The sequence below is a fragment of the Verticillium dahliae genome, genomic scaffold (genome assembly GCF_000150675.1).
Source record: "Verticillium dahliae VdLs.17 supercont1.1 genomic scaffold, whole genome shotgun sequence".
In the NCBI taxonomy this organism is placed as follows: Eukaryota; Fungi; Ascomycota; class Sordariomycetes; order Glomerellales; family Plectosphaerellaceae; genus Verticillium; species Verticillium dahliae.
The window spans coordinates 1,055,049-1,065,938 of record NW_009276921.1 but is presented as its reverse complement, the minus strand read 5'-3'; the positions used below and the strand labels follow the sequence as shown (position 1 = coordinate 1,065,938).

Genomic DNA, 10,890 nt, shown 5'->3' with positions numbered 1-10,890 from the left:
CTCCTTCACCCTGGGGGTCAGACCCCTTATTAGGTCTTTTGACAAGGGGACAATCTTGAATCGTTGGGGGTTTTAAAAAGAGGCCCCCGGGCGAAGTACCGGGCCCCCTGGTTTGGCCGGTTTGTTTTTCGCGGGGGGGGCCGGAACACCGCCGGGGCCGCCCGGCCCGGCGTTGGGGGGCTTTTCTGCCCCCCCCCCCCGCCGCCCTCGGGGGCAAAAAACCTGGCCCGTTACGGGTAAAAAATACAAGGGGCCCCGCTGGGGGGGCCCTGGCCGGGTTCCCGTTGGCGGAAAATTTCCGGCCTTTGCGCCCCGCGCTCGACGTTGGAAGGAAGGATGGGGGATCTCGGGAGCTGCCGGGGGAGCCAAAAAGTTAGCAGTGGCCCGAGTGGATGAAGAAGGGGGGCCTTGCCCGGGCGCGGGGTCCGGCACGGTGCGTTGGGCCGCTGACAGGGACTGGGGCGATGACGGCGCCGCCAAAGATGCCCGCGCGCCCCGGGCGGGTGCCAGGGCTGGCGCGTGTTGGTGAAGATGTCCTGTCTGCTTGTCAGGGGGGGGGGTCCATGCAAAGTTAATGTGGAGAGAGAGAGAGAGAGAGAGGAAAAGCAACAGGAGGAAAAGCTCACCGGCCCCAGAACGCCGAGCTCCGTCACCTCGAGGACATTTTCAATGTGGCTCTTTTCGGGATCGTAGGGCGGCGGCTTGACGAGCGTCGTGCGGCCGCTGCTGCTGCTGGACATGATGGTGACGAGGCCCCCTAGGTGTCGTGATGTATGCTTTGCGTCGTATTGGACCGAACCTTCTTTCGAGGCTCGGAAGATCCACTCAATGAGATTCCTCGCTTGCTATCGCGTTGCCCGTCCAGCCGGGGGGGGTATGTGTCCTGGCCGGGCTTAGTCTGATGGGTATACGATGGCCGATGAGACGAAGAACAGAATCAAAATACTCTGATGGAGATGGGAGATCGGTTGGGTTGATGAGGGGCGGGAGAAAAGGGGGCGGTTGAAGAGATAGATTGGAGACAGACCCATTCATTGGCAAGGCGAGTGAGGTCGGTGGTGGTTTGAGCTGGATGGCGACACAGACGCAGGCACAGGCAGGCACAGGCAGGCTGAGGCTGTTGCCGAGGTTCGGGCCACGGGCGCATGACAGGCCGTGGCAGTGGCACTGGCAGTGGCGAGTGCCGACGTCTCCACCCGTGCCGTGTCTCCCCTCGGTACCACGACCCGAACCCGAACGCCGGGTCGGTCCAGTCCATCAGTACCTACCTACCTTAGGAAGGTAGGTACATACCATGGCCCCGATCCATCTACCCTACCCGCCTTGGTCCCTCTCCACATCTGCCACTGGTGTGAATGTGCCGGGGCTGTGGCTTTCCATGGAAGGACTAGAAGACTTGGCCAAGAAGAAACCCGCCAACAATGTAAAAACAACCCTTTCTATTGACCTTCCTCTGGCTACCTTACCCCAAGTACAACTGCGTGTGCTACTCCAACCCCTCTTCCCCGCTCTCCATCCACCCAAATCAGCTCCTTCTCACTCGCCATGGACATGAACCCCTAGAACCTCTAGAGCCCCTAGAGCCCCTAGACAGGGGCCCTCTAATGCTCCACGTCCTGGTAGATGGGCTCGAGTCCATGCCACGCCGACGCGTCGCCCGTGCCCGCCTTCTCACGCTGCTCCCAGTACTTGCCGTTGAACTTCCAGTACTTCTCCCCCGTCACCTCCGAGACCTCCTGCGTGAACCACGCCGGCGTGAACTCCTTGCCCTGCGTCTCGCGCGCCCGACGACGCGCCCGCTGCGCCTCCTCGAGCCGGTTCTTCTCCGTCGCCGCGAGGTCGTACTCGCCGTCTTCCATCGCCCGCTGGTCCGGCCGCAGACGCGAGTCCGTCGGCGCGATCCACGCCCGCAGGTTGTCGTCGAGATGGTTGAACGTCAACACAAACGGCGTCAGGTTGAACGGGATGCCCTGCGGCCGCTCGTGCGCCTGCCAGATGAGGAACGCCTTGTTCGGGTCGTGCGCCTTGCTGTCGCCCGGGTCCTCCACCGTCGCCTCGTAGCCCGGCGTCAGTCGCGCGTAAAACTTCGAGTTCCACCGCCCGCCCATGCTGTACCGCACCCGCCCGTCCGCGTCCACCACCTTGCCCTTGATCTTGAACGCGCTCGACGCCTTCCACCCGCGCGGCTCAAACTCCACCATGCACTTCTCCCCAGTGCTGTGGTTCGTCACCTCCATCGGTCCGTAGTGGTCCAGCACCGGGTTGCCCGTGATGATGCCAACCACCGACGACGTCACCTTGTTCCACGTGTACAGGTCCTCCTTGCCCCCCGCGTTGGGCCGCAGCTTGAGATACCACGTGCCGAGCTGCGCCACGTCAAACGACTTGCCGTAAAACTTGGACTTGACCGACGCCTCGCCCCAGTACGTCCACTTGGGTGCCTCGGCCCACACGGCACCGATCGGCGGGTGGTGGCTGACCTGCTCGACGAAGAAGCGGTAGTTCTTGTCTGGACGCACATACTCAAACGTCTCGCCCAGCAGCGGGTTGAATGGCTTCGCCACACGACCAATCGTGGAGGCATACTCGCTGGCAGCGAACGCCGCCACGTAGAGCATCCGCTCCAGCGAGTCGCTGCGGTCCGCCGCCTGCTCGAGTAGGTCTGTGTACTCCATGTCCTCTCCAGCTCGGTACAGGAGCGACGTCGGCTCGTTAAAGGAGACGGGCAAGGTCATCTTGGTCATGTCTTTGCCGATCATTGATTTGAGGATGCCCTGCAAGTGAATCCGGTTAGATGACTGAGTAAACTTGTCGTGAGGGGGAAGAACCTCTTACCCATAGCGAAATCTTGGGCCTGTCATCCACATCCATCTTGAGCCTTGTGCGGACACCGTTTTCATAGCCCTTGAACGAGCTGCTGATGTCCAAGGTCCCGGAAACAACAACCTCCCTGGGCTCCGCTGCACCGTCAACTCCTGGGCCCGAGGGCTCAGCCGGGAGCTCGCTGACTTCAACCTCGCCTGCGTCCACGGCATCGAAGAACTCGTCCGAAGCATCCGACTCTGAGTCAGAGAGGTCACTGATCTGGTCGAGCGCAGTCTGCTGCCTGACAATGCCGGCACCAGGCGCGCTCTTCGCCGCGCCCTTCGCCGCGCCATCGGTGCCGATCGCCTCGTCAATGACCTCGGTGCCATCAGCCCTTTTGCTGTCCGTCACAGGTGCTTTGCTGACAGCCTCCCGCAGAGCACGCTTGGCCAGTTTTCTCTTCGTCTCGGCCTGGTCAACACGCTCCTCGAGAACCTCCTGTTCTTTGGCCACCTGCGCCATGCTTTCCTCCCACATGCGCCGCATGTCAGTCTCGCGATCCAGCCGGTACTGCCAGTACGCATCGCGGTCCTTCGAGATGCGCAGCAGGTCGCCCATGAGACCAGTCAAGCTGCGAACTGCAGCATCGTATGTAGCGAGAGCCTGAGACACTTTACCGTCAGACAGCGTGGCGGCCGGATTCTTGGAAGTCTCAGCGATGAGCGCCACATTGACAGCTGCGATCGTGTCGAGCTGCAGCTTGGCAGACTGCGCAGTGATGTTGAACGCGTCCCTCGTCACAGCAGGCCCATCGCGATTGCTCGCCTCCTCAAAGTAGTCATCGTCGTCGTCATTTCCTCCGACGTTGGTGTGGGTGTGGTTGCCACCCATCCGCGACGCGTCGCCTTCAGTCATCGCATCGGCGTAGTCGTCATCGACGCTGCCCACGGTACTGGCAGCCCTGTGCACAGACTGACGAGGCCCAGACTGCGTTCGGTGGATTTGGGTGCTGGTCCCCCGCGTATCGGCCACGCTGGCACTTTCGCTGGCGGGATCGTTCATGGACAGCTCTGGAGACTTGCCAGCCTGGTCGGCCTTGGCTTGACGAAGCATCTCGGCGCCACGGGCCTTCTGCTTCTCCTCCTCCTTAGCTTGGTCCTTGGTCCACTGAATTGAGTTGTTCAGCGCCCAGAACCATCTCTTGGCCTCGACTTCGTGGTTGGCCTTGAGGGTGTATTTGGGAGATGATTTGCCGATAATCTCAAATTTGGTCTTCTCGTCGGCGCTCATGTGAAGCTTGGCAATGCGCATGTTGATGGCGCCGCGGCAGGCCGAGCCAGCATCGTCCTGGTGTTTGTAGTAACTCATGACACCGTCCTCTAGGACGAAGAATCTCAGCTGGTATCCCTTTCGGTAGTTGGTCCACTTCTTCAGGTAGCCAGACATCTCGCGGGCTTCTCTTCCGGCGAGAGGGTCACCCGGAGTGCTCGAGGAAGCTCCCTGGGATGCAGCATGACCAAGAACAGCCTTCTCTTGAATGCCCCTCTGGGCGGCCACGGCAGCAGGCGAGCGCTTGAGCATGGAACGAGTCGTGTCGTCCTTTGTGACGTCTTGGGGGAGCTTGCCCTTACGATCTCGTCGGAACGGGTCAGCACCGTGAAGAAGCAAGACTTGGATGAGCTGCGAGTTCTTCTTGCGAGCTGCCTCGTGTAGGAGGGTTCCTCCGTTCTGAACGGTTACGGTTTCGGTGCAAAATTCGGTACTGTTGATGTCGAGAACCTGCTTGAGGCGCGGCTCTTCTAGAATGACCTCGAGCGCCTTGTAATCGCCCTGGGCAATGAGACCCTGGACCTGACGCACCTTTTCTTCGACAAACAGCGACCGCGACAGCTGGAGCTGCTGGAAGATTTCAGGGTTCCTCGCCGAGTCGATGGGTAGTCGGCCCTGAGCATTGGGAACGGCATCGTTGATGTCCTTTTGTTCGAGAAGCAGCTTGACAACCTGAGTTCGTCCTTGGGCTGCCGCAATGTGAAGCGGCGTGTTGCCCTCCCTGTCGCGTGAGTTGACATCGATGGAGCCGGTGCTGTTGTGAAGAACAAACTCGACGACGGGGTATTCTGCGCACTGGATGGCCAGGTGTAATATGGTCGTGTCGTCCAGACCGGTGCCGCTCAGCGATCCGATGGAGGAAATGCTGGTCCGCGGACCGCCCTCGGCAGTTTCGCGAATGGCTCTGGAGATGGATGCCGTGTCGCCACTGCGTAGAGACTCGACGATGCGGAATTTGCGAACGGACTGCTCGAGAGTTACGCCCTTGTTTTCGAGCGATACGCTGCCAGTCTTGGAAGACAGGCCTGCGGGGCTCTGGTTGGAGGGTGTTCGTGCCAGGGCGGCGGAGGAGGCGGTGAGCTTGGCGCCCTGTGTTCGGGTAGAGGTTTGGTGGGACAGAGAGGCGCTCGACGAGAAGGACGGAGAAAGGCCTGAGAAGCCAGCGTCGTCGGGGCCGGAAGAGTTCGAGGCGTCCTCTTCGTGACGAGAGTGATTGCGGCGGAGAAGGGCGAGGGCAGCGGCCGATTTCGATCGCTTGTGGGCGGTAATGCTGTAGCCGCGGTGGCATTAGGACTGGTATCGTCGTTGCATTGGGGGGGGGGGAGGGGGAGAGGTTCAGATGCGTTGAGGGGAGCGAGGGGCGTACCTTTCGCCTATGTCTGACATGATGACACTGCTGTTCGAATCCTCGTCGGGACAGCCAAGGCAAAGAAGAGCGATAACAGCAACAATAACAACCAGAATTGGGCACCTAGATTATGCCACGCAGGAGATGACGGGCGCGGGCCGAAGGGCTTCGGGCAAATGTGTAGAGAACTGGATGAGGTAAGGTAAGGTCGAGAGGGTCTCAGGAGATGGACTGTGCTTCACAGCATTTACATTCTTGGCAGACGCCCTACTCCACCAGTACTTGCGTAGAAACAGGTGCAGCTGGCCGTGGTTGAGGACCCTGATGCGGATATTGTCCTCGGTGGCTGACACGGTCTGTTGCCAGGCGGGGCCTTGACTCGACACAAGACTGAGGCTATGGCAACGAGGGGCCGCCGTAGTCGGATACCCTAATATAGGTGCGAGCTGTGGAGGAACGGAATTCGGGCACTGGGAACGGCCGATTTGCACGAATGGCCCGTCGTGTAGTAGAAGAGGGTCTGAGCCACGATGATGAAGAGATCGATGGCTGTTAGGGTAGGCGGTAGGTATGTGACAGGCAGCGTCAGGAGCAAGGATGGCGATGGAGTCGTGGATTGAGATACATATGGCCAGGAACAAAGTGGCCAGTTGAGGAAAGCACCAACCAGGCGTCCTGTTTCCCCTCTTCCACCTTGCTTTCGAGTGCAGGAGCCAGGCAATGACGTTCTTGCATGTGGGGTGGGTAGAGCTCACGCCTGGTTGGAGCTCCAGCCAATGACGCCTCGGTGCCCTGAAGCTAGATCATGGGATGACTAACAACCCCTTGTTCACCTGCTCCAACGGGCGGCTCCTCTTTCGTGTGCCATCTGCCACAGGGAAATTCGTGCTTCGAGCTTTGGTTGTCTCATTTCGTACAGTTACGATCGCCTTGCTGCGCCGCCAACGTTGACGCGTCCCGGTCTTGAAGAGCTGTACGGCCCTTGCAATGTACTGTAGCACAGAAAACATCATATGATGAGGCTGGGGGCTGGAAAAGGAGGGTATCCTCTTGGAAAAGGACACCTGTTCTGGGTTCTGACCACGAATGTGGCTACATGGATCCTGAACTCTGATACTACTTACAACCTCCAATAGATCAACCCACCAAATCATTATTATGTAGATGCAGAATCAATACGACATCGAAGAAAACAGGCCGCAAATTATTATCCATCGTCGCCTACAGCAAAAGCCCAGCGACAACGACGGCAAGAGCCGCTGCGCTGACCATCCCGGACTTTCCGGCACCAGCCTCCACGATGTGGCTCGGCTTCGGTAGCGCATGCGAGCCGGTAGCGTTGTGCCCAGGACCTGCAGGCGGAATCACAATCGTCGTGTACGGCTTCTTCACCGGAGGAATTGGCTTGCCGCTTTCCTTCGGGGTTGAGTCCTCCTCATTGCCCTTTTGGGGAACGTGAGGTCCGCCGCTAGGCTTGGGTGGCTGAGGAGCATCCGTCTTCGGTCCCTGAGGAACGTCACCCGTGGCAGGGCAGACGGTGGTGTACCACGTGACTTCGGTCGTGACCTGGCCAGAAGGGCAGTATGCCACATCAGGAGCGCAGGAGGTGACGGTATATGTCTTGGTCGTGTAGGCAGTGCTCGTCGTCCAGACGGGTGCTGACGTGACAGGAGCTGACGTGATGGCGGGGGGTGTTGGGGTCACATCGCCAGTCTCCGTGACAGGGCATACGGTCGTGTACAAGGGAATAGTCTCCGTAACGACGTCTCCTTTGGTGCAGGGCACATCAGGTTTGCAGGACGTGATGGTGCGGGTGCTCGTGGCGTATACGGTGCTTGTGGTAAGCTCGACAGAGCTGGAAGAGGTAATGCTGGTGGGTCCAACGGACGAGGGGGATACGGTGATTGACGCCGTAGTCGTTGAGTTGGATAGCAAACGACTGCTGGTAGTGGTAGGTCCGGTGGGAGGCGCAGAGTCGCATCCAAACTCGAGCGCGTCGGCAGCGTGTTCATTAAAGTTCTTGCCATCAATGACGTTCTGAGCGCCCCTCGTCGCGTCCCAAAAAGACAGGCCTCCAAACTGGCTCTTGTCCTTGAGCGCGCAAACAATTTCCTTCACCTGCTCGTTGTCGACATAGCCACTGCCACCTGCGGCAGGGCTCGCCAGCAGGCCGATAAAGATATCTGCGTCCTTGCTCTGGTCGGTCTCTGACAGGACCCTCAGCCAGTCATCATAGTTGATATCGTCAGAAGCCTGACAGCCAGGATTGTTGTAGAACTGGATGAACAAGGCATCGAACTGGGCAGCGTAGACAAGCTCCTTCAGTTGGAAGTACTCATCGGAAGTAGGGCACTGGGGGGCAGCTGTGATGTAGTACGCAGGGTTGAGGCCGCGAAGGACCTCAACCATCCTGATGTAGGGCGCTTGGTTGGCTGGTACATGTCGTGGTCAGCCTGTGAAGCGGGAAGCGTACATGTATGCGAACTTACGGTACTTGAACTCAATGTCGAAATCGAAGCCATCGACGGCGACATGCTCCGTCTCGCTGATATCAAAGGGACGAGGGCCAGGGTAGGTAGGATCGTAGGGGCCGAAGATGGAGTGGAGCTGTTCAGCGAAGGCTTCACCCTCTTCCTCGTCCAGGACATCATAACTGCAAGGCTCACCATCGGCGCAACGTCCGCCAATGGATAGAAGAACCTTCTTGCCAATGCTCTGGCAGTACCTGATGTCTGTCTTGATAGCATCACAGTTCATGATGAGAGAGGTCTCTTCGCCGTTGACCGGGTTCACATAGAACTGCTCGCCGCCACAGTGGCCGGCAAAGTTGGTTCCAGGATAGTCGTTGCCGTACCTCGGGGACTTGTTCACAAAGGACAGAGTGACGGAGGTGACGCCGGGCGAGTCACAGTAGCTGGCCAGGCGATCCGTGGGCAAGCCCAGCTGACCCCAGTAGAGGTTGAGCGCGCCATAGGTATTAGCAAAGGCAAAGCCAGCACCGAGAGCTACGGCCAGGAGGGACTTGGACATCATGTTGGTGAGATACCTGATGTGAATGTGAAAATGTAGGAGGACTGTAAGGTGGCCGAAGCCTGTAGGTAAAGAGCGTGGGAGAGGTGGTTGTGGGTTCAACGAAAGGACGCAAACAAAGTGTCTGCAAAGCCGAAAGGGGCGGGATATCGTCTCTGGCTTGACGATGACGAGATGGGGAGACACGAGCAGCAGAGTAGGTATGGTCCGAAGGAAGTCGGACGGGGAGAGGGCCTTTCATAGCCGTTCAGTTGGCCGACATCGTAGTGCGGCAGCCATGCCCACGGGCGTGACGGCACATGGAGACAGCACTTAACTTGTTGCTGTGTTTGCCTTGGACCACCCAACTCATCTGGACGGCGCCGGAACCCATGCCGGGCTAAGGCGACGAGAGATTAGCAGACAATGTCAAGGCTGGTGCCGAGCGAGATATGTTGCGAGCTGGTCATGGAGAACGGTGAGAATTGGCTGGGCAATGCGGGCGTGCGTCAAGTCCAGCAGCGCTATAATCATCCAGTGTGCTTGACCGAAGGACCAAAATGGCAGACGAGAGGATCGTGGATGAAGATGGTGGCGGCAAGGGACTTGTAGTTGGTGGAGAGGCTGGTGTGCAGTGGATCTACGCTTGCTGTGCCTGGTACCTGCAGTGGTAGCGCCTGCCATGTGAGGTGAGATGAAATGAGACAACCAGAAGGTGGGGTGCTTCCTTCCGGGGGAGATCCGGCCAGCCCTGCCGGGCTCAGGAACGACTGGCGATGATCGTCAACCTGCCTAACTGTAGGGCGCCTTCCGAGGTACCACGGTGAGGTGCCAAGGGTGCTCAGGGTACCTATCTAGGTAGGTACGTTGCCAAGGTAGGGTACATGTACCTACCTTGCCTACCTACCTAGGTACCTTAGGTAGGTAAGGTACCTTAAGGTAGGCAAGGTACCTTAAGGTAGGCAAGGTAAGGTACGCAGCAACCTTCAGGGCCTGCCAAGCATCGGTGGAAAACCTCTGCTGCTTCTATTGAACCACCATCGACAGTTACTGGCTGGACGAGAGACGCCAGTGCGACGCCTCATCGATGGAAATGGTCCGCCCAGAGGATCAAAGTCGATATTTCCCCTGATCCGTGCGTCTGACACCTCGGCCGGTTTAGCCTGAACGATTTGGCCACGGCCGTTTCCTTTTCGCTTACCCTTGCGTCTCCAGGCCTCCTGAGAGCAGAACTCGCTATACAGCCAAGCTTTCCCAGTTGGAACACCAAGCCGAGCAGACGCTGCTCTGTCCCTGTGCGCTCACCTGTCTGGGGTCAAGACTGCCAGACGTACGTCGTGGCTCTTCGCCCCCACTCCTGTGACGCGTACAGGCACGTTGGTTCTCAAAGCAGGAATCGTTCAGGCGCGATTCTCACGTTCCTCACCAAGGACTTGAAGGGTCTGGACACTTCTCATGGATGGACACTATCTGGCATACAGGGGAAGTTTCTTCAGGGTGTCGGATGAGAGTAGGAAGAAAGGCGCTCAGTGCGTCACTGTAAGATTGTTCCTCCAAATATTCCGATGCTGTCGGTAGGCTGAGCACACTGCTACTGTAGCCTTGACCAGGTGGATGTCTGTGGTTAGTCTTCATCACATAGATGCCATTCATGTGAATATGTAGACTGCGCAGTCATCCTCCAGCCGAAGAACACACGCTCGCCCTACCAATTGTCCTGCGCCCCTGAATCTCCGGGCTCAACAACAACGACAGGCTAAAGTGATAGTGGTGCAAGGTGACTACCACCGTAGCCGTTTTACGAGCATGAGGCGAGCATAGGCAAACGTTCGCGACATGACAAGCAAAAGACAGCGAAATCAGTCAAAAGAGCACACAAGTGAAAGTATGTGTTTCATTCATTCTATGATCCCGCCAAACGAAAGGCAGTGGTATCAGTCTATCTCAGCTGCCCCTCCCCTCTACACAGTATCCAGCACCCCCTCACGCAGTATCCAGCACCCCCTCACGCAGTATCCAGCACAATGACCTCGGCCTCGGCCTCGCCGACGCTCTCGACACCAAGCTTGTCCCCAGCATGGACGGCATCGACAAAGGCGCCGTCGCCCTCGGACAAGACGGCGTCGTCGCGGCCGTCTATCCTAATCTTGGCCTTGCCGCTCTTGGTCATGGGCAGGTGGACAAAGACCTTCCGGTTAGTCTGCGTGGTGCCGCGGCCGCCAATGGTCCACTCAAAGACGCGGCCGGGGGCGATGATGCCGGCGCCCATGACGAGGTCGGCGTGTATGGGAATGGTGCCCTCGACAGCGGGCTCGGCGGCCTTCTCGTCGGCGGCCGAGGCGTCGGGCCCGGCCCTGAGCGGCGACAGCACGGGCACAAAGGGCGGCGCGCTTGGCGTC

The 10,890-nt window shown here is 58.8% G+C and overlaps 4 protein-coding genes across 4 annotated transcripts in view; all 4 read right to left on the bottom strand.

Moving 5' to 3' along the window:
* Positions 1-740, bottom strand: part of VDAG_00324 (uncharacterized protein) — a gene marked incomplete at both ends in the record, with an annotated part of 1,297 nt that extends 557 nt beyond the window's left edge. Inside the window, one exon of the mRNA XM_009651701.1 lies at positions 627-740. Within this exon, the coding sequence (XP_009649996.1) occupies positions 627-740 (114 nt within the window). The remainder of the gene's footprint in view (positions 1-626) is intronic.
* Positions 741-1,601: 861 nt separating this feature from the next.
* Positions 1,602-5,619, bottom strand: VDAG_00323 (oxysterol-binding protein; the record flags this gene model as incomplete). Its single annotated transcript, XM_009651700.1, has 3 exons — positions 5,501-5,619; positions 2,836-5,404; positions 1,602-2,774 (listed from the first exon to the last, which is right to left on the bottom strand). Exons 1-3 carry the CDS (start codon positions 5,518-5,520, stop codon positions 1,602-1,604), a joined length of 3,762 nt encoding a protein of 1,253 aa, XP_009649995.1. The 5' UTR covers positions 5,521-5,619.
* A 1,084-nt stretch (positions 5,620-6,703) lies between these two features.
* Positions 6,704-8,515, bottom strand: VDAG_00322 (chitinase; the record flags this gene model as incomplete). The annotated part of the gene is made up of 2 exons (XM_009651699.1): positions 6,704-7,914; positions 7,972-8,515. The coding sequence occupies 2 exons, from the start codon at positions 8,513-8,515 to the stop codon at positions 6,704-6,706; spliced, it is 1,755 nt and encodes a 584-aa protein (XP_009649994.1).
* Positions 8,516-10,496: 1,981 nt separating this feature from the next.
* Positions 10,497-10,760, bottom strand: VDAG_00321 (uncharacterized protein; the record flags this gene model as incomplete). The annotated part of the gene is made up of 1 exon (XM_009651698.1): positions 10,497-10,760. The coding sequence occupies one exon, from the start codon at positions 10,758-10,760 to the stop codon at positions 10,497-10,499; it is 264 nt and encodes an 87-aa protein (XP_009649993.1).
* Positions 10,761-10,890: the final 130 nt, after the last annotated feature.